This window comes from Guillardia theta (genome assembly GCF_000315625.1).
Source record: "Guillardia theta CCMP2712 unplaced genomic scaffold GUITHscaffold_7, whole genome shotgun sequence".
NCBI lineage: Eukaryota > Cryptophyceae > Pyrenomonadales > Geminigeraceae > Guillardia > Guillardia theta.
The window spans coordinates 507,343-534,177 of NW_005434667.1; the positions used below are offsets into that span (position 1 = coordinate 507,343).

The following is a 26,835-nucleotide window of genomic DNA, read 5'->3' on the forward strand; positions in this document are numbered from 1 at the left end:
GCCTGTTACAAGTACCCATCTTTTCATGATACCCCCCCATGCAGAGCACCTTCAAGGTCCCTACCCTCTGTGGAAATACTCCTACCCCCCTGGATTCAACCCCCACCCCCTCTCGGAACATATCGAGACCTTCCTGTTCTCGCTCCATGCAGCTAGTGGAGGCGACAGCAACGAGCAAGAGTCGTGCTGTCCCTCGATTTGAGCTCCTCCCCTCCTTCGGACCTCAGCCTTCAAAACTTCCTCTCTCACTCGTCTCTTCCCTCCCATCCTTCTCTTCCCTATACCTAGATCTGCAAAGTATCCCTTTCTTGAAAAGCTTTCCCCTACACCTTGCTTCCCCTTCTTTGGCTAACTTGCATTGCTCTGAGAGACCCTTCGCTTGCTGGTTTTCTCACTTCTCTTGTTGGATTTCGTCTCGATCTCTCCAGCTCATGTTGCCCTTGCCTCTTGTCTTTCTTGTCTCTCGGAACCCTGGCTAATGTACCTTTTTTTTTACTGCAATTATGATGAACGCGTCTTTCGAGTCGGATATATCTTTTCTGATTTGAATCAAAGCAACATCGTCTGAATTTTTTTAAAAAACGAATGGATCTGGAAGTTTCATTTCTTGGCTCGTGGACCATGTTTTGCAGACGATATTTAGGTGAACAGAAACGATTGGCATAGTGCAATAGTTGAACAAATTCAACGATGATGACATTGGGCACAAACAGCATCACACGAGCACTCCGTTGGTGGTTTTACCATCATGGATTGTTCTGTGCCAAACACCCACGTCTTGCCGCTGTCCTCGGAATGATAGTCATGCTTGTTAGCGCATTAGGGTTCTTCAATCCTCGAGGGCAGCCTTTCGTCTTTGACTTTCCGGGAATCATGCAAGACTTTGTGAAGTTTGTACGACAATACGCAGTCCCGCGCTGGCTCCTTGGAGCCTACATGCTTCTTGCGACGTACCTGGCATGGGCAGCAGACGTGGGTGTGAAATACTCCACGTTGAAGAGAGTGAAATCAGCGCTGGGGCTCAACACAACGTCTCACAGGTGCGTGAGAGGAAGGAAAATCCCATGGAATCCTTCGTTCCGTGCTCGTTTCACAGTGGGGATATGCGGAGTGCTGACGGTCTTCTCCTCCATTCTGCTTGCTGGAGCTGTCTCGAACTCTCTCCTCGGGGTGAACATGGGTATGATCCTGGATGAGTTGCCGTTCCTTGTCGTCTTCATGGGGGTTCAGGGAGTCTTCAGCCTCCTCGATGCATCTACGAGCACCTACAACGAGTCTGAGCTGAGGAGAGGGCAAGTCTATGTGGTAGACAGAGTCAACCAGATCGCGCTGGCGACGTCCCTCACGGGTCCAGAGGAACTGGTGATGTCGCTGAGCAAGGCGCTGGTCGCTCTGTTCGTCGTCTGGCCCCTCTCGACGCTCATGGGGCAGCAATGCATCGCCGACTTCTCTGTGCATGCCGGGCTCGCGGTGCTCTTCAAGTGTCTTCTTCAGATGTCAGTGTTCGCCTCGGTCGTGCAGGCCTTGCTCCCTGAGTGGGACCCCGCGAGGAAGCAGAACCGTCCCTTGCTCACGCCGGAGATGAAGTGCCGGGTCTGCTTTGAGTTCTCTCAAGACCTGCGGAGGTGTCCCTGCAGGTGCACGGGGAGCGTCGGGTACATCCATCCAGTCTGCTTCCAGCAGTGGTTCGAGACCAAGAAGAGCATGCGCTGTGAGCTCTGCCACGTGATCTTCAACGTCCGCATGCTGCCAACGTCTGTGATGACCAACATCCAAACCATGGAGTCCCTCGTCGCGGAGCTGCTTCCTCCGCTCTCGAAGAGGCTCGCCCTCTACCTCCTCCTCTCCATCCCCATCAGCTGCAACAAGCTCGGCTTCATGGTTGTCGACGCTGTCTCGGAGAACTTCCGCCTGCTCGTTGGCACTGCTCACAGCAATGCGGCATACATGCTGACTCTGATCGCCTGCTCCCTCCCCGCCGTCGCCGTCGCCCTCCTGGAAGTTGTACCGCGCGTTCTGACCGACTGGCATCGTCGCCATCGTGTGATGCACTGGGATGGGCCGATAGACGGGATGTCAGACTCGGATTCAGATGATGAATACTGCAACCAAGAAGCGAGGAGATAGGAGGAGGCGGAGCTGGAGCGAGGCAGCGGGTAGGAGGAGCGGGAAAGGGGATTCGTCTGCCCCTTGCGCCGAGGAAGGGCTGCCGAGGAAGTGCTTCAGCTCGTTAGATTTCTTTCAATTGGCTGAAACGGAGGGAGCAGGGAGCGACGTCGGCCTCATGGCAAAGTTGCAGACATGTTAAGATAGATACAACAACAACGTGACAGCATGTAAACATGATACATTCATTGACGTGTAATATACAAGGATTGTCACTCTTGCTCGTTGCCTTTCTCACGCTGCCAGGTCGATAAGAGCTGAGCGAGTCATCATATGTTTGACCAACATCTGAAAAGGCGTCATCGAGCTCCGGTATCCTCCCCTCCCCTATCCTCCCCAGCTCTTCCTGCATTCTCCTCCTCTTCCTCTCACCTGTGGAAGAAGTGGCGAATCAGCGCTCATGTTGACCAGCCTCCCCGCCTCCTTCACTCCGCAGCTCCATCCTCTCTCCTGCCATCAGGTGAGGCGGCGGCAGCAGGAGAGCTGTCCTCACCTTGCTGTCCCACTGCAGGCCCTCCGCCCGACACCGATCCTTGATGTCGTAGGAGTTGCGAATCAAGATTCTTGACTTCCCCTCCCCGCCCTCCTCCTCGAGGATGATGGCGTACGGAAGCTTGTTTGTCTTGCTCTTGGAGGAGGAGACTGCCTTGTGAGAAGAGCCGGCGATGGCCTCGAGGACCAAGTCTGCTGTCACCTCCTCCTCCCTCGACATGTTCAGTATCGCAGCAGCATGCGAGCGAGTGCAGGTCCACGCCTGCGCCGTCTCGTTCCAGGCCATCCCGAGCTCGCGAAGGAAGCGCTTGAGCCCGTAGCAGCGATCCACAAGCACCTGCGGTGTGAGGCGATCAATGGCGGCGAGACGGGAGGGTGAGGAGGAGAAGGAGGACCGTGCTGTTCTCGATGCGACATCGGGGCATGCTGATTGGTTGAGGAGAGTCTGAACGCGAGGAGACGGAGGATACTGTGGAAGAGTAAGTTGGTAGCAAAGTTTGAGGAGGATGATAGAGGCTTTTGTCAGCATCACTCACAGTCTTTGGGGAGGGACATGCGCTCGAGGCCCTCGAGCAGCTCCTCGAGCGAGAGATTCTCCAGCAGCTCCTCCTCTTTCGTCTTCGTCTCCTCCTCGCTGTTGCTCGAGCACTTGGAGTCCTCTCCCGCCATGCCCCCATGGGCCATCGCACCCGCCTCCTCTGCCCCCCTCATTCTTCTCCTCATCTCCTCCATCGGCAGCGCCCAGGCCTTCTCCTCCTGCCGCCATCGGAACCCTGCCATCCGGAGCCGCTCCTTCATGTTGTATCCGTTGAACACCAGCAGCTCGTCCCCGCACACCCGAACGTCAACTTTCCTCCCCTTCCTCTCATCCTTCACTCCGCTCAACTTGCCGGAGCGTTCCGCTGCCTTCCTGGCTCGCGCGAGCATGGACAGAACCTTGTGCTCAGTGATGGAGGAGGAGGAGGCGCAGGGATCTTCTGTGAGAGCTCCGCTGACGAAATCTGTGCATATGAGCTTCTTGATCTGTTCAAAAAGTTAGCTCTTCCTCCCTCCCTCCTCTTCCCTCCTCCTCATCGCCCCTCCTCCTGGTCACAAGTTCATCTCACCTCGGTGGAGTTTGCCTTCAGCACGATGTCTCCCTCCTCTGCTCTGCTCGTGTTGACCAGGTTGACCAGCTCCAGGGCTGGAGCAAGCGAGGGCGCGAATCTCATGTGGATCATCCCCTCCTCCTCCTCCTCCTCTGTCTTGAGAATGCTACAGAGAGACCTTAAACCCTGTCTCCCCCCTTCGTTCCCTTCCCTCTCCTGCTGGTGCTGGTGCTCATCCTTCTCTTCCTTCTTGTCCGTCTCGCATCCTTCGGTGTACTCGTACAACATGTCGAGAATCAGCTCGGCGTTGAGATCAACGAGCGAGTCGATGCCAACCTGCCAAGACGCCAGAGTGAAACTCTGCTATCCCCTTCTTCCGCTCCCCTCCTCTCCTTTGTTCCTCTCCCTTCCCCCCGCATATCCCTTCCCCACTTCCTTTCTCCACTCCGCCCTTCTCCCACAGCTTGATGTTTGTTCTCACAGCGAGCAAGCCCTCTATCCCATCCCAACAGTCTTCAGTCGACTACGTTGGTTCGTCCCTCTCCTCATCCTTACCATCCTCTCGAACTCTTTGACTTCTTTTTTCCACAATCCGGAAGTCTCGTCGAGCTCGAAGAAACAGGATCGCAAACTCTCTTCAAACGTCTCTGCGTTGCTGATCTGAACATCCCGATGATCCACCTGACAACTCGATCAACCTCCTCCTCCTCCTCCTCCTCCTCCTCCTCTCACCTTCCAGCGAGGAGAAGGTATGGAAGCGATCAGAGTTCGGGCATGCTGGAATTTCGTCTTTGAAGAGATCAGACCCAGCACAGACAAGTTGCAAACTTGTTTCCTCGCTCCCCCCGCCCTCTCACTCCTCTCCTCCTCCTCACCGTCTCTTCCTCTCCCTCCACTTCTTCGCCTTTGACTTCTCGTCTCCAGACGTTCTCCTCCACATTCAAGACGAAACCTGCGAGCTTGAGGCGGAACTTGTCGCCTGCAGGACCACGAGGTGAGGAGGAGAGGAGGAGGAGGAGGAGAGGAGGAGGGGAGGTGAGGAGGAAGGGAGGAGGAGGAAGGGAGGAGGAGGAAGGGAGGAGGAGGAGTGGTACCTCGAGCGAACTTGTCAAGGGGCCGGACGAGCACTATGTCGTTCTCCTCCTCGTGAAATTCCATGCGGCGATCTGGTGCTGGATGAGAAAAGGAACGGGAAGAGTAGGAGGAGGAGTTGTGGGGATGGCACTTCACCTAGTGGAGGGAGAACCTCCTTCGCATTATCTTGGTACATCTGCATCATCGTGAACAAGAACAAGAACAAGAACAAGAACAAGAACAAGAACAAGAGCAAGAGCAAGAGCAAGAGCAAGAGCAAGTTCTTTCTTCTCTCAAGCTCATTCCTCTCACCTTGACGAAGAGGATCTCAAGCATTTCTTGGACCTTCTCTCTTGTCACGTCCTTCTCACTCGCATTGAAGAATTCCGCGATTCTCGACAGCTCGGCTGTCCATCCCCTACTTGCCACGTCGTAGGAGAAACCTGCCGAGGATAAACAAAAGCAAAATCAGAGGGTGGAAAAAGATGTGAATGGAAAACAGGAGATGGCATAGCAACAAGAGAGAATGAGAAGGAGAAGAAGAAGTAGAAAGTGAAGGCAAAGAGCGAGCGACGAGGAAGAGCGGAGAGGAAAGAGAGGAGGGAAGTGGAGGTATGAAGATATTCCAGCATGAGAGGTTTGCGCGATTCTTTACCTCCTCTCCTCACCAGCTCCCACATTGGTTGACATTTTCTCAGGATACAATGGGAGGAGTTGAAGTAAACAGAAACTGTCTTCCTCTTCAGCTCCTCTCTTTCCATCCTGCACCACCTGTCAGAAGAATGAAGACGGAGAGAAGAGAGAGAGGAAACGACAGAAAGATATTTGATAGGCAGAGGAGAGGAGAAGAGCGGAGAGGAGAGGAGAGGAGAGGAGAGGAGAGGAGAGGAGAGGAGAGGAGAGGAGAGGAGAGGAGAGGAGAGGAGAGGAGAGGAGAGGAGAGGAGAGGAGAGGAGAGGAGAGGAGAGGAGAGGAGAGGGGGCAGGATGCAGGTCACCTGCTCATTTGGCCAGCAGACCCCCTGCTTTTGAGTCCTTTACGCTGAATTCAGTTGGACCTCCTCTTCTCCCCTCCCCTCCCCTTCACCGCTTCCTCCCCGCCCCCCCTCCCCCTCCTCTTTCCCGCTCCCCACCTTTGACTGCGGATGCCCATTCCTTCATCTTCTCCTTTGCCATCTTCAGCCGAGCAAGCCTTGCACGCTCCTGCTCCTCTTCTTCACTTCCTCCTCCCTCCACCTCCCTCCTCCACCTTCATCATGTTCCCTTGCGCTACCGCAAGAACTTCCGAGGAGGAGGAAGACGAGGAAGTGGCAGGAGCCAGTTCTTCGTCGAGTTGCTTCTCGAAAGTCTCTCGAGGGATGGGTCGCTACGTGCTTCGTCAGAAGTACACCCTCTCTCCTCCTCCCTCCTCTCCTCCTCCTCCTCCCTCCCTCTCCTCCTCCTCTCCTTCCCCTCGTCTGACTTTTTCATCAACTCTCTCACCTCAGGAGACTGAAAGTTGGCACAGTCTGGATCGAGACAACGCTGTCAACAGCAGATCAGCTTCCTTTCCTTCCTCTTCCTTCCTCCCCTCCTCTCTCAGGAGCACCTGCTTCCATACTCCTCGTGATAGGTCGCAGACAATCTGATCCCAGGCAAACACGTCACATCACTTCCTCTCCCCTTCCCCTTTGATCACCTCTCCTTCCCTCGCTCTCCCCGTCCTCCTCCTCCTCTCCTCCTCCTCCTCTTACAGAGATCCTGTTGGACTTGTGCTGTCTTCCGATCGCCTCGCAGAATCTGTTCCCCAGCAGAGAGAAAGTTATCCGCATGCTTGTCCGGTTCAGCGCCCACTGCTGCACCCAGGCCCCGCTCCGAACCTCGCATACGTAGCTGAAAACAGGCGTCAGGAGGAGGAGGAGAGGAGCAGCGGGTTAGGAGATGGAGGAGGGCAAGGAGGCGGAGGAGCGATGGATAGATGGATGGGATAGAAGGAAAGAGAGAGACGGCAGGATAGAGGATGAGGGAGGGAGGGAGGGAGGGAGGGAGGAAGGGGAGGGAGGGAGGAGAGGCAGTTGGAGAGGGAGGGAGTACCGGTCCAGGTCGGGGAAAGGAGATTTAGAGGAGAAACTTTCTCGTCTGCTGGTGTCGCTGGCTGAGATTGTCGTGAAGTTGAGGGTCAAAGTCGCCTGAACGCCACGTAAGCCTCCTCCTCCTCCTGCACCAACCTTCTGCCTCCTCCCCTCCTCTTTCTAGCTCCTGTCGCATCCCCCCTACCCCCTGCTGCTGCTGCTGCTGCTGCTGCTGCTCTCACCTTCTTGGTCTTGTTCGCATCCTCATCCTCCAGCAGGTGATCCAGCTGCGAGGTGAAGCAGATAAGAGAATGCTGCAGCAGGAGCCGTTAGCTCTGAACCTCCTGCTCCTGCTCCTCGTTCACCATAAAGACGTTCTCCTCCTCGTCTCTTCCTCCCCCGACCGAAGGGTGCAGCGAAGAGAACATGAGCTTCATGAACGCGTTGGAGTGAAGATCAGGATGCCACTTGTGCGGGTGCTCGCGCTGAGATCTCTGCATCCCATGACAATCATTTCCTCCTCCCTCTTTGGCCTTCCCTGCTGCTTTCTCTAGGCCAGCATCCCCCCTCCTCTACTTCCCTCTCCTCCCCAGCTCTTTTCTTGCCCCTTGTTCCTCTACTGACCTCGAACGTCCTCGTCTTGCCGAGCTTGGAGGAATAGAGGATGCGAAAGCACCGATTGCGAGTGTAGACCCCGAGGTCAACGCAAGACTTCACGTCCTGACACACACGTTAAAATCCCTCCTCCTCCTCCTCCTCCCCCTCCCCTTCCCCCTTCTCCTGCTTCAACTCCAGTAGCAGCAGCAGCATACTGCAACTGCTGCTGCTGCTGCTCTTCCCGGACGCATACTGCTCCTCATCCCCCTTACAGCTAACCCTGACCTCCAGCACCTCGGGAAGAAGTTCGACGAAGTGACGGACGAAGGCACCCGCGTGCGAGTTGTCCTTGAACGCAACGTTGGCAACAATGAGATGCCGCGAGAACTTCACGTCTGTGCAACTGTCCAGCTCCAGCACCTGCAGGACAGCACAAGAAACTTAGCAAGTGAGGGGTAGGGGTAGGGGGAGGATGAGTAAGACTGTGATGGTGAGGTGTAGCGAGCAGGCCAGCTCTTTCTCACCTGGATCTGTTTGTCAAATTCCTTATATCTCGCCTGCAAAGCCGGTTGAAGCTCCTCCAGCATCTTGTCCACCCTGCTGTTCCCCAGCTGATGCGCCTCCGTCACGTTGTCCCCAGCAGAGATCGGAAACTCCAGATCGAAGTAGAGCCGGCACGGCGAACCTTCACGGATGATCTCAGCGAAATGTCGTCCGCTCGGGTCCATCTTCTTGTATCTTCTCCAGAACCCCTGCCATCCACTTCATCCACATCCTTTCCTCTCCCCCTCCCTTCCTCTCCTCCTCCCAACTCACCCTGTAAGTAGCTGCCACGTACTGCTTGGCTCCTGTGTTCTTCTTGTCCTGCGCATAGACCTGTAGCCCGAGCGAAGGACGAGCGTCCGCGAACTTGAAGGCATCAGCTTGCGTTGCGAACACTTCGAAGACGTAGTCTGCATGATTCACATCCTTGACCTCCTCGAGAACTTTCATCCCTCGTCCTCGCTGCGGAGAAAGGAAGGAAGTAGAGCTGGAGGAATCGACGGCTCTTGTGGGGCTCGTGATCTCCTCCGTCCTCGCCTGCTTGCTTCTTGGCACAAGATTGTCGCCGAAGAGTGCCGCATTCCTTGACCGCAGTTCCTGGCTGCTGAACAAATCCTTGGCATCCTGTTTGCTCTCAAAGTCCGCCAGTCGTTCCACCAGGTCTGCCTTGTTACCCCTCGTATTGAGTCCCCTCTCCCTGAGCGCTCTGTGCAGCTCAGATAGCTTCATCCTCTCAAACACCGCTCGGTCCTCCGCCGATTGGCTCGGGTTGAAATTGCTGTCAGACGACCTCGTAAAGTCGTTGCTCAGCGAACTGTCGGATCTCTTGACATTCATCATGGTCCCTCCCCTCAGCCTGAACACGGGAGAGGGGTGTTCCTTGCAGGCAAAGGGGCACAAAGTCGATTGCATCACCTGACAAGAAACCTTGCACAACAGTACGACGAACAAAACATTAGCCAACGCACGAACCATCTTCAAAATGAACTTCTGTCAACCCATTTGCCCGTTTCTGTCTGACAAAACGAGAACATCAGACAGGAACGAGTACGAAAACACATGGGAAGCTCTTGTGACTGCACACTCGCCTTCAAACAAGGAACTTGATACCCCTCATGAACATCTCGATACCCACTACTACAACCGACATCTCACGAGCAACATCTTCTTCTCCTCTCCTCCACGCCCTTCCATGCCTTGTATATCGCCATCATCCATGTCTCCCTCCCTCCCTCCCTCCCTCCCATACTTTCGCCGCCTCCGCCTCCCCCTTCCCCATTTTTGTTCGAATTTGAACTTCGCACGCCAACACACGCGGGCGGTTACAGTACGTTAATTCCCCAACAATGGCCGTTTCGAACGTAACGGTATTCCAAAGGATCGGAGAGAACATGCAGCGGGGGACGCAAGAGGGAGAGAGGATGGGAGGGGAGGGGGAGGAGGAGAAGGGGAGAGGGAGAGACGAGGCCATGAAGGTCGAAGGAGAAGATAAGATGGAGGAGGATGAGGACGAGGAGATCAGCTTCAAGTATGTCTACATCCCCTGCGACGATGGCAAGGAGATCCAGGAGTGCGTCATGCGGGCTAAGAAGAGCCAGTCGATGCAGTGCATGCTCGGTGAGTTTCATGCAGGGAACTATGTCGAACATGCACGCGTGCTGAGATGCTTACCTGCCCTGTCAGACTATCTCAGGCCTTACTTCGCGGAGGCAGCCAAGATAAAGTCGGAGGAGCAGAGGAGGAAACTCAAAGTACGTGCTCCTACCGCAGCTCCCTCCCCTCGCTCACTAGCATGGCAGGAGAACATTTCTGCTGAGCTTGCGAAGAACGCAGCTAAGGTCTCCGACTACGCCGTCTGGTCGATCTGACGAAGAGCAGGGAGGCATGAAGTCCGACGACATATCAGCCACCATGATCGACAGCATGACCGAGAGTCAGTTTGTATGCTCGCCGAGGCTCTCCTCCGGTGCAGAACTTGACGATCCGACATGCAGGTTGACATCGTTCCTCTCATCCCAGCCGTAGCTGCCTGCAAGTGTGCCGGACTTGCTTGACCTTAGAGCTCACTGACCCTCTTCAACGTAGCTGGATGTCCGTGACCATGTACGTCGACGACAAGGGATCAGCCAAGGTGAGTCAGAGTCCGTTCAGCCTCCCTCCTCCTCCTTCCTCGGTCTTCCTCCTTCTCCCTCAGTCTTCCTCCTACTCCCACGGTCGTTTCTTTCCCTCCCTGTTACCCGTGGAAGCAAAGGTTCCTCCCTCACCTCTCAATGTGTGCCAGGAGCTCCCGGTGAATGCTCGGGCCACTGCCATCGTGTCCATGGCAGGGGGAAGCGTATCGGTGAGTGGGAGGAGGAAGAGGAAGGGCCGTAGGGAGGGAGAGGGAGGGGTACGAGGAGGGAGAGGGAGGGGTACGAGGAGGGAAAAGGGGGAAGCACAATGGAGCAAGAGTACCGCCTACATGCCGTAGCAGCCCGGATGTGACCGTACGCGAGTCGAGCAGGTGCTGGGAGATGCGTTCGTAGCGCGAGCATACGACAATGAGGCAGAGGATCTTGTAAGGCATGACTTCCTCCTCGAGGAACTGGCGGCTGACGCCCCTTGGTAATGGAAGGGGGAACAGAGGAGAGGGGAGGGGAAAGAAAGGAGGGGAAGGGAGGGGAAGGGAGGGGAAGGGAGGGAAGGTGAGGGAAAGGGAAATGGAGGGAGGGGAGGGGAGGGGAGGATTGGCTGGTGCTCACTTTGCCAAGGCTGCGAGAGGCATGGAGAGTGAAGCTGATCGTCGAGGGAAACCGGGACAGCAAGGGGAAAGAGGATGAACACTTAGATGAAGCTCGAATTGTGTCTAAGGTGAAGAGGAGGAGGAGGAGGAGGAGGAGGAGGAGGAGGAGGAGGAGGATGAGGATGATGATGATGAGGAGGAGTAAAGCAGTTCCAGGTGCTAGAGGATGGCTTTCCTTTCGTGCCCCCCCTGCATCAACCAGTCCACCAGGACGCTCGCAAGGAGGCAGCTGAGAAGATCCGAGCAAAAGGCAACGAGTACTTCAAGCAGGGCAGGTAGGAAAGGACCAAATCGCAGCAGTTGCTGACTTTCTTGCCCTTCCCCTGCCCCTGCCCCTGCCCCTGCACCTTCCCCTCCCTGCTCCACTAATGACCTGCTCCTGCTCAGTTTTGAGGATGCTCTCTTTGAATACTACAAATCCGTTCGCTACCTCAGCATCATGCCAGCTGTCTTGGACGACAAAGTTGTACAAGTTGAATTCCATGAAGCATCCTGATAGCAGGGCAGGCGACTGCTTCGCTGGTTTCGGCGCTGTCAAACGCTGCAGCTTGCTGGCTGAAGCTCGAGAAGTACAAATTGGTGATCTCGAGTACTCCCTCCCTCCTCCCTCCTCCCTCTTACCCTAGGAGGGAGCAGCAGGGAGCTGCTTCCTCCTCTTGCCCGTCTGCCCTCCTGCCTGCTATCGACTCGATTGTCTCGCATTCCCGCTCTTCTTTCTTGCTTGACCGGCTCACACTCAACGTCGGCAGTGTGACAAACTCTGCTCCAACACCCTCCAGCTGGAACCGAAGAACGTGAAGGCGCTTTTCAGGTAGCTTCTCAGCTTCTCAGCTTCTCAGCTTCTCAGCATCTCAGCTTCTCAGCTACCTCCTCCTCTCCTCCTCTCCCTCCCCTGCTCACGGATTCCTGGTTATGTTCTGCTTACCTATTGGTCGCTCCTGCTTTCTTCAGCATTACCCACTTCCTTGTGCCCCTGACCTCCTCCCTCCTCCCTCCCCTGCTTCTCTCTCACTGGCTCGCAGGAAGGGCATGGCTCTTCGTGGGATGCAGCAGTGGCAAGAAGCTCTCACAGCTCTAGAGCAGGTGGGCAGGGGAGGATGAAGGAGGAGGGCAGGGGGGGAGGGAAAGGAGGCGCAAGGAGGGCAGGGGGGGAGGGAAAGGAGGCGCAAGGAGGGCTGAAAGCTGCCTCAGGCGGCAAGTCTGAACCCCTCAGATGCTGCGGTGGCAGCGGAGCGAGCGAAGGCTGAGAAGGTGAGGGAGGGAGGGAGGGAGGGAGGGAGGGAGGGAGGGAGGGAGGGAGGGAATGTGGAAGGGAAGATGGGGAAGGGGAGGGAGGGACAGACGGAGGTGATGAAACGGACTGGGCAGGATGTGAAGAAACATCTGTACGGGTGGTGAGAGGGTACTGGAGGATACCAAACGAGCGGAAGCGAGAGAGGAAGGGTCATGAAATCAAGAACAGCACAAGAACGATGAAGGTGGTCAGGTGAGAGACGATGACGTCGAAGTGAAGGACAGTAGATGGGAAGGCAGGGTGCCATGAATTATGTTTTATGTTTCACTAGAGTATCACTTGAATCACTTGCTATAGTACTGCTCACTGCTTCTTGCCATTACGACGAATAAATAATCAAACATCACCACAAGTCCTCATCTCCCTTCTCCTGCCCCCTCCTCCTCCTCCTCCCTTCTAAAGTAACAGTTTCAAGACGAGAACAAAGAGTCCGCAAACAGCTCAGCGTCTTGAAAGTTTCCAACGTCGTGCACGCACGCGTCGCTCCACATATTCTCCAGCTCCTCCCCGTGACCCTCCTGCTTCTCCCCAACGCCCTCGAGCAGCAGCAGCTGCTGTTGCTGCACCCACTCCGGAAGGCTGGAGTCGTGCGGTCCCTTCCTCCCGTTCCTCTCGCCCGCAGCCATCCTCTCCTCGTTGCCGCTGGCGTACGGGAGGGTCGAGCTCTCCGCGAACTTGCGAATGAGGAAGGAAGAAGCAGCCTTGGCGCCCTCGAGGGTTGTGAACGAGAGCTTCTCCTCGTCGCAGGCTGCGATGAAGTCCCTCCTCCTCGAGGCCACGGAGCAGAGGCGGAGAGAGGAGTCGTCCTCCTCCAGCACCGGGATCGCCGCGTCGTCGATGGTGTCGTGCAAGTTAGCGACGAAGAACCTATCCTTGAACGCGACGATCCTCGCGAGCATCGACGCCTCCGTCGCGTCCTGAGCCTCCTGCTGCATCCTCGCTGCCGTGCTCTTCATGGCGCTGAACGAGTGCTCCTCCGCCAGATCGCATGCAGGTAGGATGCAGGGAGGGAAGTACTCGAGGCGGGAGAGGTGCGAGCTGCTCTCGTACTCGGTGATCAGCCCGGCCTCCTTGGCTCCCTCCAGCAGCCGCTTGTACCACTGCGCCATCCTCAGCGTCGCCTCAAGCCTCACAGCCGCAGTGCGGAACGCGAAGATGTGGCTGGACTCGGCCGAAGGAGGAGGAACTCTGAGGTGAACGTGGCGGAAGCCCTGGGAGCGGACGAACTTGAGGTAGCCATGCACGATGGCGGTAAGGACGCGCTGGCGGTCTGTGCTCTTGTCGTTGCCGAAGAGCGGGATGGAGTCGAGGCACTCGATGTAGACGCGGCCGGCGGCAGGGGACGGAGCATCGATGCCGAACTCGTGCACGTACATACCGAAGAAGATCACTTCCTCCCCTCCGTCCACCTTCTGGAAGGCGAAGATGCTCTTGACCCTGTAGGGGTAGCGGGGCGCGAAGCCTCCTCCTGTCGTCAGCAAGGACTCGGAGACTACCCGCACCCGCACGTCCTTTTCAGCAGTAGACACGCTCTTCGCTTGCTGGGTCAAGAACACACACAGCGCTGTCTCTGGCAGGTCGCTGGAGAGGACGCGAGGGCCAGGGGAGGCCCCACCCTTCACTCCCGTGGGAGGAAGAGGAGCAGGAGCAGTCGCCGAGCCTTCCTTCTTCACGGCGACAGCAGGGGTCTTGAACGCCGTCGCCCGCGTCCTGGCATGTCCGCACTGCAAGCATTTTCCTCCTGCCGAGAAGGTTCCGAACATGTCGAGCTCGCATGCAGGGCAGCCGGACGAGGAGAGGCTTCCTCCTGCCCCAGCAGCAGCTCCCAGCTTCGGCTTCTCCTCCGCCAACTCCACCGCAGGGACAGCTGCCTCCCCGACCTTCATCCTCTTGCCGTACTCCGCCGGCAGGACCGGCATGAAGGATCCTCTCCTTTTCACAGGCTGCTCCTTGTTGCTGCTCCTCGTCTCGTACTCGGGTGTGTACTCGAGCTCGATGGCGATTCCGTGCTCGTCCACGAGGTCTTGCAAGACGTTCTTGAAGTCCTCAGGAGACAACTTCTTCTCGACATACATCTTGATCGAGTCCGTCAGCTTCTTCTTTCCCGTCGAAGAGATCTGCTCCTGAGTCAGCCTCCTCCTCCTCCTCCTCCTCCTCTTCTCGTCACCTTGCTGCCAAGCTTCCGGATCACGTGCATAAGGTAACCGTTGACCTTCTCCTTCTGGCTTCCAGGGAACTTGCCCAACTGTCTCCTCCTTGCTTCCTTCCTCCTCCGGTAGATCAGCTTCGCTGTCATGTCCACCGCAAACTCCACTTTGCTCTCCACGTCCTCCATCATTTCTGCATTGCTGCCGCCGCACATTCGGGCCGACGGTTGACCAGGCAGGTTCTTGTTCTGAACTGACAAGCTGTTGACCTTTGACTTGTTCAGCATGCCTTTCTTACCATATGCAGTGATGTAATCTTCACAAGGAATCATATTTACTGTCTTCATGCCAGCAGTCTTCACTTTCATCGCATTCTCCACATCCTTGCCAACGCTCACGCCAAATGCTCTGGTCAGTGTCGGCGATTGGTTTGAGATGGACTTGAGAAAAGACATGAAGTCTTCAGCAGTGAATTTGTGATCCTGCACACAAACACAGGTCAACAATCTTCATACGCCTTCGACGGAGGAGCATACCTGGAAGCACTGATAGCAAGTTTCCGTCGCTCTCCTCGTGCCGTCAGGAAGCTCTGCGATCGCTTGGAAGAGGAGATTCTCCGTCAGGGGCGGAGGGAGAACCGAGTCTGCCTTGTACTCTGTGTTCCTCCTGTTCGCTACAGCCGTCTTTGCGATGCTAGAGGGAGCTGGGCGTCTGGCCTTGGTCGTTCGGGCAGGAGCAAGAGCCATTGGAGCCCCAACGAAGCACGACCTCGAGTAGAGGTGGAGATGCTGCGGCATTGCCATCTTTCACCGGCAAGATTCACGCAGGAGGAAGTTCCGTGATGAAGGCTGACGAGACTTCACACAGACAGTTGGACGAATGATGAGACGATTCTCACTGCCTCGCTTCGTTATGGATCAACCACCTCGAGGCTGCGAGGTTGCCAAGGACGAGGTTTGCTCGCCAAGGCTTCAGTGAGGCTGCAACGAGTGCGGCGAGGATGGGAAGTTGACTCGGCAGGCCGTGGCGGAAGGATTTATATTGCACTGGGGAGGAACACTTGTCGGAAAGGCAGGCCTCAACAAAGATTGTACGCCTGGATCAAGAGAGCGACGAAGAATGGAAGCGAAGAGACGGAGATCAGAAGAAAGGCAGAAGAGTCAGAAGGACAAGAGTGCTGGAGAAGGAGGAGGGGGAGGAGTAATGCTGGATATCAGGTGAAGGGCGCGCAACGAAGGTAAGATTCCAAGAGGGGGAGAAGGCAGAACAGGAAGAGGAGGCCAGTCGGGAGGAAGGGAGGGTTCGGGGGCTGCCAGCGAAGGGAAGAGGGTCGGTTGGGGGTACCACCCACCACCCCCTGCTTCGATCCACACTGCAGGGATACCATGGGTACCTTTCAGGGGTACTGGGTGGACATCCCGGTGGGTCGGGTGGAGAGATTTGTTACGGGTTGGGGGCAAAAAGAGTTTTAAAAATATTTAGAGTTTTAAAGATGATTATTTTTAGAGGAAATGTTAAAACACATTTAAATTTTAATAAAAACATTTTGCAGGTACACTATTCTGGCAACAATCATTTGTACAATTGTTACATTATTGTAATCTTACATGTATATAGTCAGTACTTCCTGCCCCCCACCCCTGATCGTTTGACTACAACCTGCGTACCCCACCCCAGATTGCAATACCCCTGATTTACACACCCCACAGGCTTCAAGATTTGTATCCACCCACCCCCTCTTTTCCCGCATGACTGGCAGTACATGACTGCTATGCGCCTTCTTTGAGTACCCCACCCCTGTATGCTGGAATTTTTTACTTCTCGAAAACCAAGATTGCATCGGGATCCTCACTACACCGCCTCTATCTTACCCCACCCCATCCGTCCCAGCAGATTCCTACTACTTGCTAATAATACAAAGAAGGGGTAGGGTACCTATGAATTAAGCCTACAGGTGTTGGAGGGGTAGTCCGGAAGGGGTAGTAAAATTCTTGGGAAAGTTGTCAAAAGTGAAACGTACAGGGTGGTGGTTGAAATATTTTGAGTATACTCCTTTCTTTGTGCGTAACATTTCAAATCTGGGCGAAATTTATCGGATAGGAAGTCAAAAAGATACAGATCTCCGAGAGTACCCAGCCCTACCAAATCCTTAACTTGTGATCCACCCTACCCATCGACCTTCCCTCACCCACCCATGCAATCAACCATGTCACATACAAGGAGGAGTCATCGGTATCTCCCGCTATTGTTGTCGAAATGTTATCTTTTCGGTCCCATTACCCCTCATCCAGTCTTGCCGCCCCGCCGTGAATGTCGGGAGGTGTAACCATCGCCGGGCCTTTTACTCAAAGTTAAATCGGCAGTGCAGGCCCGCCGCCGCCCGCCGGGCCTGAGAGTTCGCCGGTACAGCGGGCGGGCAGTGCCGCCAGTCCCGGCCGCGCCACCGAGCGACCGGGCCCGGCCGGGCCCGGGCGGCCCGCCGCCCGGCTCACTGGCCTTTGAGTAAAGGCAGAGTCAGCCTCGGAGGCTCGTTCCGGGATATCATCGCGGCGGCTCGGATCAAGTTCAGAGTCAACCGTGGCCCCCGCCGCCGCCGGCGCACCCGGGCCCGGGGCCCAGCTACTGCTGTCTCCCGACGCGGCGCCCCGGGCCCTTGACAGTCACGTGATCATGCGGATATCATGGCTCTTCAGATAAATCAATTAATTTATCTCGCAACATCTCTCTGTAAGCTCGGTCTTTACCCCCCGCGGAAAGAGACGCAAGGTACCAAACCGTAGATTCGTCGTCACTCACCGGTTCAATTCTCAATCTTTTGAAGGGTGGGGGTGGTGCTGATCCTCCGAAAGCCTTTCCCGGATGCACCGTAGGGAGAAACCGCGGGATGAAGGATTCCAGGGGGGATTTTTGCGATTTTCACAAACTATCTTGTGTTGACTTGAAATTATTGTGAAGATCTTGGACGTAAGAATATTGTTTGAAATTACTGAGGCCGCCCAATCAAGGCTCGGGATGCGAGGAGGCGGGGTCGGGTAAAAAGCAATATTATGATAATAATTATGATTGTTAAATAAAAGATTAGTATATGAAAACGAGTCTCATCGAACGCAGAAGGGTGTGATTTCAAAATTGGGTTTTAGAGTTTTTGCCGTGAATACGGGGCTGTTTAAAACTGTTTTCATCCTGATGGAAACATATATTTTGGAAATATAAAACAATTTATACTGTGTTTTTAACACATTGTTCTCGGTACTGCTATTTTATCCCTGCACTAGTTATAAATCACTGAATTGTGACTACCGTCCCTGAGGACCCGGCCCGGCGGGCCGCCGGGCGGCCCCAGTGCGAACCGTCAGCCCGGAGGACTCCCGGACGAGTCGGCCGGGCCCTCACTCAGGTTCCGCCGGCCGATTCTACGGTATTACTAGTGAAGGTGTAAGTCGAAGGTGTACGACCTAGCCTGAAAAAAGCCCTGGTATCTTTAACTAGCCTGGCAGGCCGCCGCACGTTAAGTCAAAAGTACGCACTGTACTCTTTACTCAGTGTCACACCGGGCTCGCCGCCGGAGTCCGATCGTGCTCCGAGGCCGGGCTCCGAGTCGCCGCACTGCGGCAGGCTGAGGCCCTCGGAGTGACGCCAGTCGTGTACTAGATGAGTCTCAACGTTACATCCTCCCTCCCGAGTCCTCCTCCGAGTCGTTGTCCGACAACCCGATCATGCCCTTGAAGTCCACCAAGGTCTTGTAAAGAGGACGGAATTTCTTCCTCACCTCCCTGATCAACTGCTCCCTCATCTCGTCTTCGTCGCATCCGGCCTCCTCCTCCTTCCTAATCGACCGCACGAGCCGAGCAGCGTCGGACACCGCGTGGGCCAGGCCTTGGCACACCCCCTTCATGCCTTGCTCGATCTGCATCATCCTCATAGCATTCTCCTCCAGTGCTTTCCTCAGGGCCTCGTTCTCTCGCAGCAGGGCCTCCACCGACCCAGCAGCCTGCCCACCAGCTCGCTCCTCCTCGCCCGCCCATGAACCTCCACAAACCCGACCGACCAAGCTGCCGAGGTTCGGAGGGTCGTCGCCGAGTGCTAGTCGCCTCCTCTTGACGCCTTCCATGGGGGGAGTGCACTGGACCAGCGTCTTGCTCGGCGTCTCCTTCTTCCCCCCATCCGTCAGAGCACAAACCGAAGCATGCACCCGAAACATCAGCCGCACCTCCTCCTCCTCGCCATGGTTGACGACGATCTCGTCGCCATTGCGCAGATCGCACAGGCAGAACCATGGCAGTGAGTTCTCGGTCCCATCCGAGGAAACGATCACGGTCGTCCTCTTAGATAAGCTCTCGATCTTCGCTCGAGGAGCAGGGGACGATCCCGTCCGGATGATCTCGAACTGAACGCTGTCAAGAGAGGCCTTCAGGTTGGGGGGCACCATGATGTTGCTGAACGTGAACTTGTCCGTGCTGATCATGACACACCTGTCTGGCATCTCCAGGTAGCACCAAGCTGGCGCCATGGCAGCTGTTTGTCTTGCGCCCTATCGAGCCAGTGCGATGAGGATGAGCGATCACCTCGACATGTAGAGACTGTTGGAAGCAAATGAAATCCTTTTGTGTAACGGTTGTGAAGGCAGAGGCAAGTCAGGGGCAAGAACCAGGAGCAAGTAGATGCTATGCAGAGAGAAGCAGGAGGAGGAGGGAGAGGGAAAGGAGGGAGGGGAAAGGAGATGGGAGGGGAAGGAGGCGGGAGGCGGGAGGGAAGAGGGCGGGAGGGGAAGGATGAACGCGAACGAGGAAGGGAATGGATTTGTGCAGGCCAGTTGAGGTGATGGCGGGGGTGCTTGAAGGAGGGGTCATACGAAGATGATAAATGGGGGTAGATAATACAAGGGGGTGGTAGAACATTGATCGGGGCATGGCGATCGGGGAGCCATGGAGGCAGGTGTTCTTAGCATGTATGATGGCAGGGATCGTGGGAGGAGGAGGAGGAGGAGGAGGAGGAGGAGGAAAAGGAGAAGAAGAAGAAGTGAGATGGGTCAAGAGCAGTATGAATGTGGCAATGCTTGCTGGAGCATGCGGAGGGAGCAGGATCCTGGTCGGGGAAGGTGGTAGTGGTTGGCATCCCTCGACCAACAGCTGGGCACTGGATGGCAGGCTGAGGGAGGGCTTCCTGCTCTTTGATGTCCAGACGAGCCGTCGAGTGAACAGGATGCGGTTGCTGACGGGGAGGAAGGGGGGAGAGGATGGCTGGGTGACCTCCCTTCGGGTGTGGGTGAAAGGGTGGGAGGAGGGGGAATTTCAGCCGGGTTGGTGCGGGCATGCGCAGCATTCGGTGCCGGAAGATGATGGCTGGGAGCTGTTGTCCTCTCTGCATCACGATCTCGGCAACGTCTCGACCTACAATGGGCGGGTGTTCCTGCATGCGCAGCGGGAAGTGGAGCTTCAGTTCCCTCCAAGGAGGGTCAAGGGGCTGCTGCTCAAGGTGGACGCGACCTACGACCTGAGTCATAGGACGGGAAACAGAACTCACCTGCCTGACGCCTCACGAGCGGACATCGTCGACTTCCAGGTGCTAGAGGCCGACGAGGGGGAGGGGGAGGGGGAGGGGGAGGAGGAGCTCGGGAGTGGAAGAAGGGGAGGGCTGAGTGCAGCAAGGGAGGAGGGGGCGACGAGGACGATAGAGGATGGTCTCGACATGAAGGGATTCTTGGAGGAGATGAACAAGGGAAGGTGGATCTTCGATGAGGGGAGTGACGGCGACGGCTCGAGCTACGACCGGTGCGCATCTGCGCACTGGCGAGCAGGGGGGAGGATGGTGATGGGGGTAGGAAGCAGTGTGGATAAGGAGAGAGAGGGATGGGGAGGAGGAGGCCTGTGCAGGGATCTGGGGGGGCTGGAGATCGAGATGTTCGGAGATACAAGAATGCGCCACCTCTTCCTTGCTGGTAGTTGATCAGCATTCGTGCCCTTCATGGTTCATCTCAATCAACATCACCTTCAATGTCTTCAACTTGTTCTCCTCCTCCCTTTTCCTTGTCTTCTTTGTACTATCCAACATCGTTTGATTCATATGATCACTCTTCACCTGCGACTGAATCTTCATTTTGACACCCCGACAAAACTCTCTCCTCGTTTCCATCCTCACCCTCATCCATATCCTCAATCCTGCCTGCCTGCCTGCCTGCCTGCCTGCCTGCCTGCCTGCCTGCCTGCCTGCCTGCCTGCCTGCCTGCCTGCCTGCCTGCCTGCCTGCCTGCCTGCCTGCCTGCCTGCCTGCCTGCCTGCCTGCCTGCCTGCCTGCCTGCCTGCCTGTCTCCTCCCGCCTCTTGAGACTCCTCGCAGTGTTGACGAGCCTCGAGGCCCTGGGCACCTGCTGGGCTTCGCAAATCCCTTTAAGAGGATGCTGCATGGACACTCCGATCGCCGTCTGTTCGCTAAGCACGAGGGCCTGGAAACTTGTGCGGGGAGGATAACGCGAGGCACAGAACTGCTGTGTGCCGGAGCAGTACCTCGTGACGAGGAGGAGGAGGAGGACGAGGACGACGAGGAGGAGGAGGGTGCGCGACCTTTCCTCAAGGATGTGAGTCAGGGGGAGAAGGAGATGGAAGGGGAGGAAGGAATTGGTAGAGGAAGCAAGGCACAGGGGAGGAAAGGGGAAAGCAGGGGGCGAGTGCCGCAGAGGCTGGAGGAGGCTTTCCTGCAATGGGCGAAAGGAGACGATGGGGTGCAGTCGCTGGCATGGGAGAAGCTGCTGTGCCATGGGACAGTCCTGGTGCGACTGGTGGAGAGTAACGATACTTCCTTCCTTCTCCGCTCGATGAATGTAACCTGCCCTCCATTCCTCCCATCTAGCCAACAGAACTCCTCCCTCGTCCCTCGTCCCAGCTCCCATGTGCATTCTCCCTCCTCCCTCCTCCCTCCTCCCTCCTCCCTCCTCCCTCCTCCCTCCTCCCTCCTCCTTTCTCCCTCCTGCTCCAACACTTCCGCTTATCTGCTTGCAGCGATCGCAACTCCGACGAAGAGCTTGTGAGGATGAAGACCTGTGCAATTTCGACTCCTACGTGCAGGTGGGAGCAGAGCAGCAGCAGAGCAGCAGCAGAGCAGCAGCAGGAGTGGGGGTAGGAGCAGGAGCATGACGTTGGTGCAGGTCGCCTCCATCGTCATCCCAGACATCCTGCAGCACGACTTCCGCAAGGGCAACCCGGTGAAGCCACTTGACGAGGAGGCGGCGAGGGAGTTCGGCGTGCGTACGATGGACCTCTGGAGGAGGAGGGAGGAGGAGGAGCTCGAGCCGCCTGGATGGAGGCAGCACACGAGAACGAGGAGGACGCTGAGCCTGTGGAGCAGCATTGAGCCGTTCTCGATGAGGGATGCTGATGCCTCCCTGCTCAACCTGCAGGCTGCAAGGGTAAACGACTTCCTCGCTCGCGCGCTGGCGGCTCGCTCGCTGCCCCTCCTCGACTCGCACAACTTCTTCGCTCAACGGAGCGGATGCAGCAGCGACGGGCACCACTGGGGTGGTTCTGCCCAGCTGGTCAGGACGAGGGTGCTGCTGGAGGCGAGCAAGAGGTTTGCAGGGCACGTCAGGAGCCTGCTCAAGTCCCAGAGGACGAGGAGGGAGCGACTGGCCTCCCTCCGCAGGATGTCCCTCTACAACACTCGCTTCCTCTCCCGCTCCTCCCTCCTCCTCGACTTGTTCTCCCGGCTCCTCGACCTTCACGCCCCTCCCCCTGTCTCCCTCCATCCCGAGGGAGGAGGAGGAGGAGGAGGAGGAGGAGGAGGAGGAGGAGGAGGAGGAGGACGTTCGAGACCCTGCGGGCGAGTCACCGGGTCAGAGGAGGGCTCCTGGTACCCTCTGGAGGACGGGACTTACGCGTATCGCCTGCACGGGTGCTCCCTCGCGCGATTCTCCTCCTCCTCGGCCCGTCGGTGCCTTCAAGGGCGACACCTCCTCCTCGTCGGCGACTCGGTGATGCGTTACCAGTACATGAGCCTCGCCTCCCTCCTCCACGCGCGGTACCCGGAGCGAACGGGGAACGAGGAGGAGGGGAGGAACAATGTCTGCATGCCGGGGCTGGTGTGGGGGACCTGGCGGAGGTTCTACCTTGACAGCTCTCGAAGTTTCCAAGGAAGAGAACTCTGCGACTGCTACCGGCCCGAGGGCCCATGGAGCCCGGAGTTCGAGATGCGGGTGGAGGAGAACAGATTCTTCTCCCTCCTTCCTCCATCCAACCTCTCGCTCAGCTACCTCCAGGTCTTCGGCGGCTTCCCCATGCATGGTCACTTCCCCGGAGAGTGTCGCCAGCGCTCCTCTTCCTCCTCCTCCTGCTCATTCCACAATCTCTCCCGCGCAGCCCTTACGGCGGCGGCCAAGGTCTTGACGGAGGAGGAGTACGACCACAATCCCCAGCTCGACACCGGCAGCTTCTTCGACTGGCAGGGCGACGTGCCGACTGTTCTCGAGCATGTCGCTAGCGAGATGCAGCCGGACATGCTGGTGTTCAACACCGGGCTGTGGGGGGAGCTGAAGGAGGAGGACTACGTGGAGGATGTGTTCGCGGCAGGTTCAAGAGCGGTGGGGAAGGGAGGCAGCTGCTACTGGAAGAGGACGACGAAGCGGTTCAAGTGCTCGGGAGGGTCGAGGAGATGCGAGCGCCGCACGTGGGTGGCGGAGGAGGTGGAGGATACGGTGCCACAGCAGAAGGCGAGGAAGCTGGGCTGGGAGGTCTACGACACGGCAGCGCCGACGAGGCTACTGGAGCAGGACGCCTTTGCTGACGGCATCCATCCCCGCCCGTACGTGTATGAGGAGCTGAACAACCTCCTGCTCAATGCTCTGTGCAACCCTCGAGAGGGATGAGGACAGAGTGTTTGCAGGAAGAAGTGATGGTTGGGACAGACGATGGCAGACAAGGGGAGGGAGGAGGGAGGAGGGAGGGAACGAGGATAGAAGACTGAGTTAGACAGGAGAGTACGGGAGGAGGAGAGGTATCAGGTATCTCAATTCGATTTTAAAGAGACTTGTCAGCGATCCTCTGCAAGATCTCACACTTGGTGATCCAAGGAAAACAAGAGGGGAGGAGAGGAGGGGCAGACTGCGCTCAACTAACTCCTCTGTCCTCCCTCTGCTCTGCATGACTGCGCTATCACTTCTGGAAGTAGGAGTCCCTGTGAACACTTCAGCTGCTCTCCTCTCCTCCCCTCTTCTACTCACATTCCCTTGTCCAGATCTTCGTTGGAGGGCGCAGCACGACCACCTGCAACTACAGTCACAGGGCCAGCAACGTCCCCATGCTCTATTTTCTTGCCTCCACCGCCTCCACCGCCTCCGCGTCCTCCTCGTCCACGCGCGGCGCCACGTCTAGGCCTACACACAGCGTGAGCCTCAGCCAAGATGCACAGGAGTCTGAAACCTGAATCCTCCTCCTCCGAAGCCTCCTCCACCGAAGCCTCCTCCTCCGAAACCCCCTCCTCCGTAGCCTCCTCGTGCGGGAGCGCCGATGCCAGTGATGGTCACCCTGCCATGCGGGTCAGCAACAACGAGGGGGCAGGTACCTGTCTCACATTGTGGGCTGCGAGGTAGCGGCCTGAGCTGGGACGCCAACAAGCGCCTGGAGGATTAGAGCAGGAGCTTCAGTGACAACCGGACGTGCAGCACAACTTGTACCAGCTTCAAAGGGAGACCGTCGAGCGGGACTCCCTGAAGGCCCTTGAGCACCTATCGCAGAGATGATAAGAAGCTCGGAACAGGGCGAGCTCGTCGCAAGAATGACCTTCTCCGCATGTGCTCTCTGTCTGAAGACAACTTCACCCTGACCAGTTGAGGCTCCATCCTGCAAGACCATCAGAGATTCGGAATGACGATCCTCCCTCCACAAGACACAAGGCACGAGAAAATCGAAGCAGGTCAGATAACAAGCATTTGCGAGCATTACTTTCTTGTAAAAGATCTCGGCGCTCTTCACAGGTCCACCGTGTTCTTCACAGAGCTCCTATATCGATGGATTAAAAACATGCCAGTGGCAATTTTAAAGCTGGATGGACCTCCAAATCCTGGTCCGTAACTCCGGGGGCCAGGTTTGACACGAGCATCTTCACACCTGCTGCAGAAAACATTCCGAAAAACATGAGTTTAACCTGTCAAAGAATCTTGCCATCGATAGCAAAGATGAGATGAGCAGTGCGCGAGACAAATGCTTCTCAGAGCCACAACAACCCATCCTCCAGCTGAAACATGATACAGACTCTTTGGGCCCATGAATTGTCACTAGAAACTGAAAACAGCTTCCACAAAACAGGGCAAGTCGACAACGCTCGAGTTGAACAAGATGAAGGACCGCTATCGTCAATACCAGTGGAAAGCTCCTTGGGCGCCGCCGGCTCAGGATCCGTGCGATCATCATGCATGTAAAATCCGCCTGCCACCAACTTTATCCCTTGCAGGAGGGTAAGTGACGCTTTGATGATTGAGAAATTAATGAGAAGCTCGGTCCATCAGTGCAACCACAAACCACGCGGTTGAGACTTCAACCGTGCAGATATGCTAGCACGAGTTTCCAAAGCAGAGGCAGAAAGAATGAAGAATTGCATTCAACCTGTTGGTGGTTCCGCAAATACGTCTGCAGGGCGTCCGAAGCCTCCTCCACCGAATCCTCCTCGTCTGGCGTAAGGCGCAGGACGTCTGCCGACGTTTCCTCCTCGGCCACTGCGAATAGCTCCTCCTCTGCCTCCGCCGCCTCTTCCTGTAACATCGGCAGGTCCAAAGGAAGATGATGAATCAGTTGGGTCCAGGAAGCAATTCAAATAGAACACGAGCAGACAACTCTCCAAGCACAGGCCACGGAGATTGAAAAGACACAGCACGTCGCACTTCTGTGAACACTGTACTGACCACGAGGTTTGCCCTTGGACGATTTGTCCATCTTGACAACGTCATCTAATGCTAGGTCGACCTGTTCGACAAGAGATCAATCCACCACGTCATTGACGGCTCAGCTTCCTGTCTCCCCATCTAAAGCAACACGGTCCTCCCCTTCCTATGTCTAAACTGCTGGAAGGTTGCATTATCAGTATCTACTTGTAGAACTCAACAGACTTCTAACCGACCCCCGTGTCAATGATTGAATGCTGCAATAGAACAATCGTGCGCCCTGTAGACCCAAGAAGAAACTTGAGATAAGGAGCGGAATTCCATATGATCCAATGATGCGCAGTGAGCTTTCAGGCGACATTTGTGCATCTTTCAGAGGCGTGCTCACCAAACCTCACGATACCGCTTCAATGCAAGGGTTGAGAGAGTAGAGAAGTGCAACAACAAAGGATAGAGGGAAGGGTGGAAGCTCCTCGATGACAAAAATGTGCCATGGAGATCAACGTGACCAGGGCAGGCTGAGGTTCTGGTTGACTGGTGAGGGTGCAGGCCTTCCGGTGTTTCTCAGTGCAAGAGGGGCCGTGCACTTCAAGTGAGATTGGCTAACGCACGCCATTGCTGATGGAAGTTTATAACCTCTTGCTCCGTAGAGCAAGTGCATCATGCTGTTCAGCCCTTTCCCCTCTGCAGTCTTGCTGATACTGGAGTTCTGAAAACTCGCGCCAGAGAATGTAACCAGAAAGAAAAGGAAAGCCGCCATATGCATTCCATGTGTGACTGCATCTCACCCAGAATCGATTATCTCTGCACGCACTAACCCTGCCATCATGGAAGTCCTTGGCCAAGGCCAGTCCCGCACGCCTGAACCCCTAGCTACAACTATCGGCTGCAACACAAGACTTCTCGTGTTCAGCATCAAAGCATCGCACGTTCGATTTCGCAAGACCAGGCCAGATGAACCAGTCCTGCATCGCTCTCTATCATACCTCTTCCTACCATCAACATGAATCCCCGTCGAGATCCTCTGCAAAACACCATCCAACCCCTTCAACAATCCTTCCATCTTGAACCACCTTATCCTCGTCCACTCATCTCATCTGATGCCTTGATTCATCTCCTCTTCTGTTCTTCTCGTCCTCTCGCTTCACGTCCCCTCCTCTTCCTCCATGTCAGCAAGCCACCTTTTCTGCCATCGTCGCCGCGCCTCGCTGTCCTACCACCCCACCCTCCTTACAACACCTGGACTCTGGCCAGAGTACCCCTAACCAAGACCTTTGGACTACCCACTACAAATACCAGGACTACCCCGTCATATTCCCTGCAATCCAGCTACCACCCCACCCATCGATGCTGCCTCTCGTCAAGACTACCCTACCCCTTATCCCCTCGACGGACCCCTATAGGATCCCTGCCTCACCCGCTCCACCCCTTGCTAAAGGCCCTTCCGCACGCGCCAATATGAGGATCATCCAATTTTGAAAAGTTTATCTATAATTTGAAAATTGAGAGCATCAAAATGACTGTTTGCTGGACTTCCATATTTGGTATTTTAGATTAGCTAAACACAAAAATAATATATGTATTATCTTATCTTGTTTTGTAATGGCATCGCCCTCATCCTATTCTTTTGTTCTCTCGCAAGTTGGCGAAATTTTTAGCTCAAGTACCCCAAGTAATTGACGACATTAAACTATGAATACCCCTTATTTTTGGCAAATAAATCTGAATCGTAAATAGGT

At 56.0% G+C, this 26,835-nt stretch overlaps 7 protein-coding genes across 7 annotated transcripts; 3 read left to right on the forward strand and 4 right to left on the reverse strand.

The window, feature by feature from the left end:
- Nucleotides 1–795: 795 nt before the first annotated feature.
- On the forward strand, nucleotides 796–2,127 carry GUITHDRAFT_101364 (hypothetical protein; the record flags this gene model as incomplete). Its single annotated transcript, XM_005839837.1, has 1 exon — nucleotides 796–2,127. One exon carries the CDS (start codon nucleotides 796–798, stop codon nucleotides 2,125–2,127), a length of 1,332 nt encoding a protein of 443 aa, XP_005839894.1.
- A 273-nt stretch (nucleotides 2,128–2,400) lies between these two features.
- GUITHDRAFT_101365 (hypothetical protein) lies at nucleotides 2,401–8,985 on the reverse strand (the record flags this gene model as incomplete). The annotated part of the gene is made up of 22 exons (XM_005839838.1): nucleotides 2,401–2,454; nucleotides 2,539–2,616; nucleotides 2,660–2,995; nucleotides 3,054–3,127; nucleotides 3,195–3,681; nucleotides 3,765–4,082; nucleotides 4,302–4,427; nucleotides 4,622–4,725; nucleotides 4,841–4,912; nucleotides 4,977–5,016; nucleotides 5,133–5,263; nucleotides 5,953–6,022; nucleotides 6,069–6,185; nucleotides 6,302–6,343; nucleotides 6,553–6,691; nucleotides 6,893–6,987; nucleotides 7,113–7,184; nucleotides 7,236–7,364; nucleotides 7,495–7,590; nucleotides 7,753–7,887; nucleotides 7,992–8,219; nucleotides 8,284–8,985. The coding sequence occupies 22 exons, from the start codon at nucleotides 8,983–8,985 to the stop codon at nucleotides 2,401–2,403; spliced, it is 3,645 nt and encodes a 1,214-aa protein (XP_005839895.1).
- Nucleotides 8,986–9,401: 416 nt separating this feature from the next.
- Nucleotides 9,402–12,190, forward strand: GUITHDRAFT_101366 (hypothetical protein; the record flags this gene model as incomplete). The annotated part of the gene is made up of 16 exons (XM_005839839.1): nucleotides 9,402–9,627; nucleotides 9,694–9,761; nucleotides 9,810–9,848; nucleotides 9,889–9,951; nucleotides 10,005–10,045; nucleotides 10,096–10,141; nucleotides 10,292–10,351; nucleotides 10,514–10,614; nucleotides 10,761–10,860; nucleotides 10,949–11,067; nucleotides 11,180–11,255; nucleotides 11,300–11,371; nucleotides 11,542–11,603; nucleotides 11,815–11,875; nucleotides 11,984–12,043; nucleotides 12,161–12,190. 16 exons carry the CDS (start codon nucleotides 9,402–9,404, stop codon nucleotides 12,188–12,190), a joined length of 1,224 nt encoding a protein of 407 aa, XP_005839896.1.
- A 138-nt stretch (nucleotides 12,191–12,328) lies between these two features.
- Nucleotides 12,329–15,036, reverse strand: GUITHDRAFT_161107 (hypothetical protein; the record flags this gene model as incomplete). Its single annotated transcript, XM_005839840.1, has 3 exons — nucleotides 12,329–14,203; nucleotides 14,254–14,715; nucleotides 14,770–15,036. The coding sequence occupies 3 exons, from the start codon at nucleotides 15,034–15,036 to the stop codon at nucleotides 12,497–12,499; spliced, it is 2,436 nt and encodes an 811-aa protein (XP_005839897.1). The 3' UTR covers nucleotides 12,329–12,496.
- A 2,861-nt stretch (nucleotides 15,037–17,897) lies between these two features.
- GUITHDRAFT_101368 (hypothetical protein) lies at nucleotides 17,898–18,743 on the reverse strand (the record flags this gene model as incomplete). Its single annotated transcript, XM_005839841.1, has 1 exon — nucleotides 17,898–18,743. One exon carries the CDS (start codon nucleotides 18,741–18,743, stop codon nucleotides 17,898–17,900), a length of 846 nt encoding a protein of 281 aa, XP_005839898.1.
- A 398-nt stretch (nucleotides 18,744–19,141) lies between these two features.
- On the forward strand, nucleotides 19,142–23,086 carry GUITHDRAFT_133326 (hypothetical protein; the record flags this gene model as incomplete). The annotated part of the gene is made up of 4 exons (XM_005839842.1): nucleotides 19,142–20,004; nucleotides 20,569–20,998; nucleotides 21,228–21,293; nucleotides 21,374–23,086. The coding sequence occupies 4 exons, from the start codon at nucleotides 19,142–19,144 to the stop codon at nucleotides 23,084–23,086; spliced, it is 3,072 nt and encodes a 1,023-aa protein (XP_005839899.1).
- Nucleotides 23,087–23,223: 137 nt separating this feature from the next.
- GUITHDRAFT_161108 (hypothetical protein) lies at nucleotides 23,224–25,164 on the reverse strand. Its single transcript, XM_005839843.1, has 12 exons — nucleotides 25,118–25,164; nucleotides 24,822–24,968; nucleotides 24,579–24,644; nucleotides 24,271–24,329; nucleotides 24,162–24,218; nucleotides 24,000–24,059; nucleotides 23,894–23,944; nucleotides 23,791–23,837; nucleotides 23,640–23,744; nucleotides 23,535–23,593; nucleotides 23,441–23,483; nucleotides 23,224–23,394 (listed from the first exon to the last, which is right to left on the reverse strand). Exons 1-12 carry the CDS (start codon nucleotides 25,146–25,148, stop codon nucleotides 23,373–23,375), a joined length of 747 nt encoding a protein of 248 aa, XP_005839900.1. The 5' UTR covers nucleotides 25,149–25,164; the 3' UTR covers nucleotides 23,224–23,372.
- Nucleotides 25,165–26,835: the final 1,671 nt, after the last annotated feature.

Coding starts and splice junctions, on each gene's coding strand:
- GUITHDRAFT_161108 (XM_005839843.1), bottom strand. CDS start 25,148: ATGGACAAATCGTCCAAGGGCAAACCTCGTG. Junction 23,945..23,999: donor AGAGAGCACATGCGGAGAAG/GTCATTCTTGCG, acceptor TCTCTGCGATAG/GTGCTCAAGGGCCTTCAGGG. Junction 23,838..23,893: donor ACGGTCTCCCTTTGAAGCTG/GTACAAGTTGTG, acceptor CTAATCCTCCAG/GCGCTTGTTGGCGTCCCAGC.